We start from the raw sequence: 12,234 nt of genomic DNA on the forward strand, positions 1-12,234 counted from the left end.
CTCAAATGAGTGCTCTGTCAGAGCCCAGTCTTTTCTTCACACTGACCAGTGAATACAAGGATAATTACTTTACCTTTATGTTACTGATATCAGCTTGTATGATATCATGGGTTTTACAGTTTAAACCGTTGTCCCTTTCCTCTTTTCGTGGCTGCCTACATGAAAAATGGTTTCCAACCAGTATTACTGGCATAGATGTAGGGAACCTGAGCTTCAGCCAACCCTGTCACTATCACTCAAAAGGTGACCTAACAGCTCACAGCCAGACTGGGAATCGGTGTCTTTTTTTGTCTCTTTGCAGTTTGCAGTCAGTTTCTCTCTTGCTGGTTCTCTCAGCTCATCTCTTTGATCTGAGGAGAAACTGTTTTTTTTTTTTTTTTTGGGTTTTATACTGAGTCTTTAACGCACGAGTTTTCACAAGGTTAAACCTAGCGGGTGCACTTCTCCTTGACTGCTCACACACATCACAGACACTATGACACACATACGCACTCACACCCACATGTTGAAACAAAAACAGTTGAGATGAAATGGATATTCAACCTTGGCATACGTTGAATCACAGAGTCATCAGAAACGTCTGAGATGGCCCTGCGGACTGTGTGTGTGTGTGTGTGTGTGTGTGTGTGTGTGTGTGTGTGTGTGTGTGTGTGTGTGTGTGTGTGTGTGTTGCTCAGACACTCAGAGACACCCATGCTGTAGCATCACTGCTAACAATCAGCGGGGGGTAGAAAATCTAAGCAGCACCATCTTATAAACATTCCTGCTGAGAGGACCCGTCAAAAACTGTGCATTCATAATCACATGCACACAGGCACCAGCAGTGTGTTGACACAGATATTCACTCGATCTTACTTTTTATCTGAATAGCACAAATACAAATCATTTTAAGTCAGATGCTCAGAGAGTTCACAGCAAATACACGTTCAAATGCAAAGAAATGTAAGAAAAGAGGTAAGAAACATATTTTAAATTGACAATTTTTACTGCTGCGACAATAAAAAACATTTCACCCCCTCCACTGAGTTAGAGACACAATCTGTACTGCGGTCCACAACCACACACTGCACTTCTCCACTGTTTTGTAAATGGCTTTTGCAGTATCAGTCTGACCTGTACAGAAAAATACACTTCAAAAATCCTGCACACACATAGAGTACAAACCCTCCACACCTATGCAGCCTATGAGGCATGCTGTGGGAATGATTTTCTGTCAGGCAACTATCCATACACTGTGCGCTCACTCTTCCATTTCACTGATCTGATTTTATATCTGATTGAGTTTACACCAAACATAAATAAACTGAAGCTCCATCCCTTATTGAAGTGCTATCCCACAGTTCTCAGAGTTTTCACTCTTCTTTTTCATTGCTGTTGTGTCGGAAAAAAAAAAAAAGTAACTCAATTTGTTTTTGTCCTTGAATTGAAAGGACCAAGGTAATTCACAGAGCTGTGTAGGCTGAGTAGTTTGACACTCGACACCGTTTCACTGGGAAAGTTGATTTTTCTTCTATCAGTATCCATTTGAGAGTGTGCTGCTCCTGTTTGAGGTGCGACTTTTCATGTGATTTCTCTCTTGTCAGAATAACGTAACCCAATAAACTGTTCCATAACCACTGTGGAAAAATCATTCCTTAAATTGTCTCCTTAGTATATTTCAGCAGAATAAGAACGACTGCTGCAGCATTTAGCACCAATGATATTTTTGATGTTTTAAGTGTCAGACTTGAAATGAGCATTAGTCCTTTGGACTGGATTACACCTATGGGTGATCACTTTATTTATTTATACTTGGATCACTATGTCGCTGTTTTACAACAACACTATGTATCTATGGATGCTTTCACAGCTAACCTGTTTGGCTTGGTTTGAGCAAACTCTTGACCATTTGGTTTGGTTTATAGAGACTGGTGAGGAGGCTGTCAGTCAAATTCTGGTGCAGGCTGGACCAAGACTACCTGAAGAGCTGGTCCTTTGCTTCCTTTTAGGATGAAATTAAAAGATAAACTACAATTAAATTCACCTGCCGACTATGAACCGTCAAGGTGGTGATCATTTAAACAATCTGAATGTATATTCTTGCAAATCATCTGACAACTGTAGTAACATCTTTGCACATCAGTGGGTGAATTTCTCCCTTTAAATCAAGTAAAAATTATGTGGTGCTCGTTGTCCTACTCCATGTATTTTAGCAGACTGTCATTAAAAAGCGAGTGAAAAGTGAGCGACCAAACAGTAACTATGTACCTGTCACATGTACAAGGTGCCTCTTTTTTATTCTCTTCCTACCTGTCTGTCAATTTTTATGGCACATGAGGTCCAGTTGGGGTTTCATCATTTTCATCACAACTACGTCTTCCTCGTGATCATCCAAGAAGAAAAACACAAAAGAAGCAGTGAAGTGCAGCCTAATTTGCTGTCAGTCCCCAGAATTTGATTTCCCCACTTCACATTTACTCCTGTTGAATCACAGTATCTTTTTTTTGTCCTTGGTCCAGACCAACTGAAGCAAAGTACAGGTGTGAAAGCGATCGAAGCTGTGCACCGCTGGGCGGATTAGTACGGTATCATTTAGTCAGCATAAGGAGATCAGCCCCATAAAATTCCAAGCTGGTAGACAGAGGTCAAAACCAGTGCTAAAGAGGAAAAATATAACATGATATGGTAGAGTTCATAAAATGGTTGCAAAAATTCACTGTCACAAAAATCATTCAATAAGAAAATGTTCCAGTTTTTTTTTCCACAGTTGTTTTTTGGCAGAGTGTTGTAAATTCATTTGTGAATATGAAACAGTAAAGTCCTGCTTTTGAATGAGACAGAGCTTTTTCAAGCCCCCAAAAACAGGCAGTTGTATCCAGGTCACCAGGACGTGCACAGACACACACACACACACACACACACACACACACACACACACACACACACACATGCGCCCATGCACACAGTACATGCACACAGTTTCACAGTCTGAGACTAGCTACACAGTCACTAGACAGACCAAAATGATTCATGTCTCAACCTACTTACACCATCTCTCCGTGGAACTGAGAGGCAGCGTTTTTCAAACTCTGTGCCTCGTCTTGCATAGCAATATCGCCTCTTCAACACACTAAACACATATTCACTTCAATGGAAAGCCTGAGGAATGTGGCAGTGTTATTACTTACTGCTCCCCAAATCCCCAAACAAGGACGGGAACATTGCGGCACACTCACGCTGGATGAGGTGGAAATTAGAGTTGGAATGATAAATCAAAGCAGATAGTGGCCTTTAATTTAATGATAAGCTATTGGATTGCCAGTGATTTAAGCACCGATATGCTGTAATACGTCAGCTATAGGTGACTTCAGTCCAAACTATCTGCCTTCACAAGCCTGTATTCGTTATCTTGAAGCATAATCACTCTCTTACCACTACCACTGAAAGGTTTATTTAATATGTATTTTTCTATGTGTTCGTTTGACAGAGAGAGAAAGACTGACTCACTGGTGCACATGTCCTCAGGTTTGTCCATGTCTCCACGGTAATAGCCGTTCCTACAACCACAGAGGGTGGCGGCCTCGATGGTGGAGCGACTGTTGAGCGGACATTGCTGACATAATCCTGCCCCCTGGGAGGACTTAAAGGTGCCCTGAGGACAAGCTGTAAAGAGAGAGAGAGGGAGAGAGAGAGAGAGAGAGAGAGAGAGAGAGAGAGAGAGGAAAACACATAAAAAACAACCCACAACTCTGCCTCCTGCACAAGAATGAAACACAACAAAGAAGTTATCATTTTCTCAGCTTGAGTCATGTTTGTGCGCCTTTTATTTGTCTTGATTGCAAAAGATTTGGTAAACTTTGTTTCATAAGGACATTGCACCAGTAGAGTTATTATTGGTACTATGAAGATGACAAAGCACAGAGGGGGGATTTTCTGGGATGGCAGCTCATGATCTTGCTCTGACAAGATACACAAAAAAACTTTGTGTGAGTCCACAAAATCTGTGTCGCACTGATTATCTGTGGTGTAGATTATGGTTTCATTTCTCTGGCTCTCTTATCTGGGTCAGAGTTGCCCATAAATTTTAACTGGATTACCCTTTATGACACAAATATGAATTCTTAAAGATAAAAATATGATTTTTTTTTCCAACCTCTATTCATCCAGGGATGGCTCATGCTGTGCAGAAAGTATATTCTTGCTTTTCGGCTTTTCTACATAGAGTTTCATTATTTGCAGTGCAGTACGCCTGGGACAAGACTACAGCAGAAATGGATGTCAGACTCAGTATGGACTGGACGCTTCTGTAGTACTTACAGAGGCAATGAGTTGTGAAAACAAGGTGATACATACAGCCAACAGTTTCTTGTTGGCTGTGTGATGGTCATCTCTTCCATATCACTGAATGCCAAGTATCATATGTGTCCTTGAATAACCATAAATTTCATAAAGAGCTGCACCCATTTTATACGTATGTGCATGTCTCTATTACCACAAAGATGTTTTAAGCTTTGTTCTTATTTTTCTCTATGCCACCTTTATTTTACAATAATGTCCTCTTGAGATCTGTCTTTTAAAAAGTGATAGCCAACATGGCATCACAGTTCGCTAAAGATGAACAGTCCAATAATCTGAAGCAAATGTTCATCCAATTTGATGAACATTTGATGGAGAGAAAGTGTTTGTGTTCACGTGTTAGGTGAAAGTACTTTTCAGTTATTTTTAAGTTATACATTTTAAGTATAGATTTTAGGTGCCTTGTTCGAGGAACTGTCATAGGAGCTCAGGTTAGCCATTAAACATTTCCACGCTGGTCAGCATTGAACACTTCACAGCTCCAATTTTTGCAGAAACACTGCCACCACAGCACTAACTATGTATGGCTGTGACTGACAGCAAGTGCTGAGACTATGTGACAGCTGATCTAAAAAAAAAGGTCTCACATCTAGTTTCAAGCTGAAGTGAAAAAAGGTCACAGCAGATTGACTTAAAGAATCAAATGTAACATGAGGACACGGTCAAACTTCTAAAGTAAAACGTACCGAATGTGAAGTCAAGAGTACATTAAATCCCAAAAGCACGCCTGTTTTAAATTCATACATAGGATTTCATGAGTGCCTTTTCGTGAGGGCAAACACATTCTGAATTATGATTACAAGTTAAGAAAAAAAGATGAACAGGGAAGAGGTGTGAAATGAGAAAGAGGACTGAAAGGAAAGCCCTGCCAAAAGACTGAGGAAAACCAAATGAGTTTTTTTAATGTTACCGTTTTCCAGTTTTGATTTATCTTTAGCACTTTGTTTTCCTTCCTCCGCTGTACTGAATGCTCACTTTATCTCTGAGATGCTTTAGATGCTGTAAGACCAAAATGCAAATGTTCCATAGATTTATGGGGTAAGACAGAGAAGGATTATACGAGCAGGCTTTTAAGGAGTCCATACAAACTGGTCCAAACGATGGCATGAATTGAATGAGAGGAGCAAATGAGACAAAGTGACAGAAAGTTAAGAGCCACAGAGCGCCATTTAATCAAATGTTAAAGGGTTAAAGGGTCCAACAGATTTTGTCCAAGAGAGAAAGAGATGGAAAGATTGACACCAAAGTTACTGAAAAAAGAAACAGAGAAAGACACAAAGAAAAAATGTGAGCGAAAACAGAGGAGAGGACAATAATGGGAAGCGAAACACAATGAAACTGCTCTTTTTATTCTTCCTTCTGGATATCATTGTATTTCTGCACTACTGTTCTGTTGTGTTCACTCCCCTGAAATGTTATATTGTTATTTCTTGGTTTTGCTGATGTTTTTCTTCGAACCTGATTTACACTGGACAACACTGTTCTTTGCCTCCATGTTGCATTGCTTTTCACCCTGTACATGAGCCACAGGGCTTTAAGGAACTACTCAGATGTTTCGCAGTGTACTTCATATCATTTTGCAAGACTTGACTAAGCTTGTATTAAACATGAATAGTTTTAAACATAACCCAAGTGATAGAGTAACTGTTTCACCACGTATAAATCATGTAACATCAGTAAACTGCTCACTCCTTGTGTGTATGTGTTCTCTCATTATTGTGTCGTGTGGAGGTGATTGGTGAGTCCCAATTACTCTGAGCAGAGAAATCTTAATGACACTGTTGCTATGGGGGTTCTTAAAAAAGGTACTGCACACAACAGTAAATAATGACACAAAACCGTCTTTGTCATTTGACTCAAAAGATAATCGATAAATCATTTGAGCCTAGTCCAGCAAAAATACCAAACATTCCTTGATTGCAGCTTCTTAAACATGATGATTAGCTATTTTCTTTTGCCTTATATCATAGTTTACAGAATATCTTTGGGCTTTGGACTGTTGGATAAAACACAATATGGCACCTTGGGCTCTGGGACATTGTGACTGGCATTTTCTCTATTTTCAGACCTTTTATGGTCAGGCACCAAGTGAGGTGAGAGCAGAAATATAGATGCTTGAGCGTGACATGCTGCATGTAGTGTGAGTGTGTGGGGATTGAGTTTTAGGTGAGGCCTGCTTCTTGTGGTCAAAGCCACTGCATTTTTTGTATTTAGAACCTATTAACTGCTGGTACAGCGTTAATTAAACCCCAGAGACCTTTGCCAGTATGACTCAAATGGATAATGAAGCAAGTTCACACCCTAACAACCTTCTCACGACTGTACACCTGGCTAATCCTAGAGCTACAGAAACTGCAGGCCGCAGCCACCCCCCCCCCCCCCCCCCCCCCCCCCAGTTCAAAAAGGTGTGGGATGAAAGTTTCAGGCTCTGCTCAACCATCTAAGAAGCAGTTGGTGCGTATTGACACTTCTAAGAGTGAAAACCTGAAGAGCTGTAGCTCAGGGATTCAGTTGCCGACCATGAACCAAAGCATCCCTGGTTTTGACTCCAGCCGAGGACCTTTGTTGTAGCCCTCATTTCTTGTCACATCTCCACTGTCTGCAATAAAGACTTAAAAAATACCTCCAACATACTTAAAGAGAGTTCAAAGACTTAAAAAGAGCAGAAAGCTGTGAAAAGCATGGCCGTATTAAAGGCTCTGGTGAGTCTTTACATCCAACTGGATCAAAGAGGTTTAAACAGAATGACCAACGAGGTAAGCCAGAAGTCGACCAGTGCTGCTTTCCTTAGAGTCTGTTGCAAAGTGTATGTACTACCTGAACGCTTTCTCACATATTCAAATTATCTTCACCTTTATCTTCAATTTTGTCCATGTTTTCCTCATCCTCCGTTTGTTAGACACTTTTCCTCCTCCTTGTTCTGTGTCTGTCTCTGTCACTCTCCTTTTGGTTAGTTTCTTTATGTTCAGACATCTACCTTCCTTTGAAGTCACGTCTTCAGGAGTCAATGGCTTGTGCCTCGTGCGCGTGTGTGTGTGTGTGTGTGCGTGTTTGTGTCTTGAATAGGCAGATAGACATCTGGCTTGTCAAGGTCATTTATTCAACAACCTTGCTCATACACATGGGGCGTGTCACCATGGCAACAAGTCTTGCTCCCTCTCTCTATTAGTTATCACTGAATACCTCTCTGTATAGCTATCTCTCTCTCTCTCTCTCTCTCTCTCTCTCTCTCTCTCTCTCTCTCTCTCTCTCTGTCCGTGTCCGGCTGTCTGAGGATTTCAAACTGCTAACATTGCAAATGTATGTGAATGTTGTTTGTGTGTGCCTGGGTTTGTGCCCACACTTTTACAATCAGTTGTGTGTAATATTTTTATAGGAGGAACAGTCCATTTTGAATAAAGGTTCATTTAAGCTGCTATATCCCTGTTACAGTTAGGTAATACAGACGTTTTTACTGTAAGTGATATTTACCTAATTTGAAGGAAGAACTTAAGAAACTGCCAAAAAAAAAAAATCATCATGCAAATGGAAAAAAATGGATGGGGAGACAACAAGAAAAAGAAAATGCAAAAGATGGGAGAGAGACATGTAAGCACAGAGATTTACAGTGGAAGAAATATAGAGTTTAAAAGGGACAAAGAGGGAGAGAAAATGATTATTCCTCTGTTTCCCTCTGCGCCTTTAGCCAGCTGTGTGGAGTCATGCAGCGATCATGTGGATGACAATTGTCTAAAGTTGGCATACAGGCTCACTGATCAATTATTAAAAACTGGTGTGTGTGTGTGTGTGGGGGGGGGGGGGGTGTTAAAAGCCTGCAGGTTTTAAAACTCTGAGAGCCTTGTTGGGGTCCACAGCAGGGGTACTTTGTGTGTTGGTGTGTATTTGATGGTAGTGCTTACATTTGTAGTGTGGTGCATTTGAAGTAAGGGTCTTTTGAATATTTGTTTACTTTGCACAAACACACACACACACACACACACACACACACACACACACACACAAACAGACACGCAGAGTACTTTGATGCTGAGCCAGTTTTGCCTGATGGTTTGCACAATATGCTGGTTTGGTTTGGTGCAAAATAAACACCATCTCTGTGGCCTGACACACACACACACACACACATACACAAAGACAACCATCTGTTCTAATAGTGAGTCCAGTTTCCTGCCAAGTTGTTATCAGCTGATTGGCAGAAGAGCACACCAAAAAGATGCCAGCTCGGTGGAAACAGACGGGACATGCTCTGTCCCACGACATCTTAAATCACAGTTTAAGCACAAAAGCTTTGCACCGAGCACGATGCAGGTATATGTAGACATGGCACCACAGAAACTGTCAAGTCATGTCAACACAGAGTAGAGTAGCCTGAAAACAGGCTGCCTACTCTGACCGACATTTTGCCATCCAAGAATATTCCAGTAAGTTACGTCTTCGAATCAGGATTTGACCCAAATTTGGATTTGATTGATTCCTGCTTGGCTTTGCAGTAGGGACGGACATTTTGCTTGATAAGAAAATTAGAAACTACAATTTAAAGTAAGTAACATTGAACATAGTAATAACCCAATCCCAACACAGAAACAAAGCTGTTTCTAAAAAAATCACATGGCAGTCTTTTATAACAGATAGCACACTTCCCAAAACAGGCACAGCAGGGTTGTTAGTTAGCTAAACGCACCATATGACATTGTTGTTGGTATTTAGAAGTTGGAGAGTTGGATGGGAGACAAAAGCTGTTTTCATGTCAGCAATAAGAAGCACTTTGACTACTTGAAGTCTTGGTTGGCTTCCCAGTTGGTGAGACAGTCTCAAACGGGGAAAGGCTAATGTTACTTAAAGACTGACATGAAACAGATGGATAGTGCATACTGTTAACAAAGAGGAATCTTGTGTCAGTAACAATGGGAAATACCAAGTACTGATTTTATCACCTGAAGCCTCAGCATCTGATAATGCATGCAGAATGCAAGCACCACAGTCTCTCCAGTAATTAGACCCATCCCCAGGAACAAGTTGCAAGGCTGTCAAAGAAACACCCCTGCAGCACACTGGAATATCACAATGTGTTTTCACCGTTAATATATAAAGCATGCTGCTGCTTTTTAAAAGACAAAAGACATGGTACTGATGAAATGAGGGATTTCAACTGATGATTGTAACTGACACATGATATTTCATTATTTGAAAGGTGGTTTTATTCTGACAGGATTGAAGATTTTTGTTTACTTTTGTATAATTTATTTATTTGAACAGATATTTAAATACAACTCATATAATTCTTGGTCGTTTTCAACCATAAGAGATTCTTAATAGTGATTTCATTGTGGCAAATATAAAAAAACCCAATGACATCGAAACGTGATAACTTTTTTTTTTTTTTTACCATATTTCCCAGCCCTACTTTCTAATTTTGTTTTTCAAAGGCAACAATGACAGGCTCAACACTTTTTAGAGGTCAAGAACAAAGGGCTGGGAAGGTTTAATATTTCCAAATTCCACCTTAATTCCTTCTGCAGTGGCAATCAACACTACTATAATATTGTCAGACTTAATTACTGTCTCCCATGAATCCCGCCTGGATTAACTTCTACATACTCAAATATCACAAAAAAGTTTTTCTGTGCAAAGAGAAACTGACACCAAAGGCTAAGCTACCATTTCAGTCAGAGCATTTAATGTATTTCACTAGAGTCAGATACACTACTATTCATTAGTCTACTCTTTGCTCACTATCTCTTTTATCTTTCACTGTTTTTTTTTTACCTTTCTGTCCTTGGTTTGTCCTCTTTTAGTTTCTTGCCAGTCAATCCCTCCAGAGGGCTTTATCATCTTCCTTCCTTTCTTTTTCTTTCTTTCTTTTTCTTTTTTTTCTTTCTTTCTTTCTTTCTTTCTCCCTTTTACTCCTCTGTCTCTCTGACACTCTATGACAGTCCAGGACTAATTTCCAGTAGACTAATCTGGCTGGAACACGCTGAACTAATTAACATGGGATGAAGCGGCCTCACTTATCATTTCACCATATGTACATACATCACACACACATGCTCTCTCTCTCTCTCTCTCTCTCTCACACACACACACACACACACACACACACACACACACACACACACACACACACACACACAAAATGGATGAGACTCTCCGGGGAGAATAAGAAATGATGGGTACTGCTCTGGAGAGGAAATAGGGAAAGAGGCCAGATATAAAAAGGAAGGAAAAGAGGTAGAGATACATGGACTACTGAGGCAAGAGAAGCTATTTCTGTGCCATGCTCACCCAAGTCTGCTTCTACTAATATTAACATATGGAACATCGTGGGCTGCACCCTTGGGCAAAAATACATCTAAAAATGTACACATTCCTGTGATTATTCAGCTAGGACTGCCAGAAATGACATACTTTGCTTCCGTGGATACAGTATAAACATTTGCATTTTCTATAGAATTGACTCAGCACAGAGTAGTCTAGCAATGATGCTGTTTCATAGACCACGTCAGGATTCAAGTGTGGCATATTTCCAACAGCAAATAACAAACGGGTTATTCAAAAGATAGTCTGCAAACCAAATATTATACGACGAACTTAGCTCATAGTCATTTCTTTCATTCTGGCACGCCTGCTATGGTTGATTATTTGAAGTATGTTTGCCAGGCATTGATTTGCTATTGTAATGACCTTTCTAGTGGCAAGGTCATTAAGAAAGTAGTTAATTCATTCTACATGTGATCACCTCTGATATTCTGTGGTGCAGTTTAGAATTCACCCATTTTCATTGTCTTGACTTATTAATATACAGGTTTACCTCGACACACGTTGCCATTGTCTGGCTCATAACCCGCCTTGCAGCTGCAGCTGCCGATGGGAACCATCCACTCTCCATCACCGTTACAGTAGAGCTTTATGGGCACGTCAACTTCCTCAGCGTTGGGAATGCAGCTTCCTCTGGCAATGACTAATGAGGTGGACTCTGCTCCAGTCAGTGTCTGCACAAAAGCAGAGCCAGTGTAAAGACTCTATAAAACATGTTAATGTGTTTTTGATAACAGATCTACCAAAGTCTGATGGAAACAGCACCACAGCTGTCAGGTAGTTATGGTCCTTACCTCGGGGAAAAAAGCAAAGTTCTGTACTATGCTGGGGCATTTCTTGTAGAACACTCTGACAGCCAGAAGGGACATGCAAGCACCCAGATCCTGGAAAGCCAAGTGGAAGCCTCTGCCTTTGGACAGCGGCCCAAAACTCCGAACTTCTGTGTTCACCTTCATTAGCCTTCCCCCAAAATCAACCTGGGAGAAACTCTCATCGGCTGCGATGGTGTCCACCTGGCAGAGACAGAAAGAGAGAAGGACAGGAAAGGCAAAAGAAAGCGAAGAGGGATAAAAGAAAAATTAACAAATTAACTATTTTGTTTAGGTTCTTCTGTGTTGGTTCTGTTGTTTCTCAAATAGTAAATATTTTATGTATTTCAGATTAATTAAGAAATGCTTGAAGCTGCTGTATAATACTGGATAAATGAACTTGTGACCACAGACCATTTCATTTTATTATGGTGAGCGTTTCACGAACTAAGGAATACCAAATCAGGTTTGTGACAATCCAATTTTCATATTATCCAGTGGGTTTATTTTGCTACTTGTTTTAAGCAGGAGAACTTTCTCAGTCAAGTTTGGAGATACTCAGTTCCGTCGTTCTCACTTGAGAGCGACGGATATAATGAATATGCACAGAATAACAGCCTCTGGCCTGCATTTTCTCCAGAGCTGCAACTGATGAGACTCGGGCTAGTACAGCACTTAACACTGCTATTTAGCATACCAAAGTCACAAAAAAATGATAATCCATGCTGAACCCTTGGCATAACATACCCCAACAGTATGGGTGCCTTTGTGCTAA

General features: G+C 40.5%; 1 protein-coding gene across 2 annotated transcripts in view; it reads right to left on the reverse strand.

The window, feature by feature from the left end:
• LOC121182909 (ephrin type-B receptor 1-like) overlaps nt 1-12,234 on the reverse strand; it is a 69,705-nt gene that overhangs the window by 29,846 nt on the left and 27,625 nt on the right. For both annotated transcript variants that reach the window (XM_041039547.1, XM_041039548.1), the window contains exons 4-6: nt 11,445-11,663; nt 11,144-11,324; nt 3,487-3,642 (exon numbers count right to left, since the gene is read on the reverse strand). In XM_041039547.1, the coding sequence (XP_040895481.1) occupies nt 3,487-3,642; nt 11,144-11,324; nt 11,445-11,663 (556 nt within the window). The remainder of the gene's footprint in view (nt 1-3,486; nt 3,643-11,143; nt 11,325-11,444; nt 11,664-12,234) is intronic.

The sequence above is a fragment of the Toxotes jaculatrix genome, chromosome 6, assembly GCF_017976425.1.
Source record: "Toxotes jaculatrix isolate fToxJac2 chromosome 6, fToxJac2.pri, whole genome shotgun sequence".
In the NCBI taxonomy this organism is placed as follows: Eukaryota; Metazoa; Chordata; class Actinopteri; family Toxotidae; genus Toxotes; species Toxotes jaculatrix.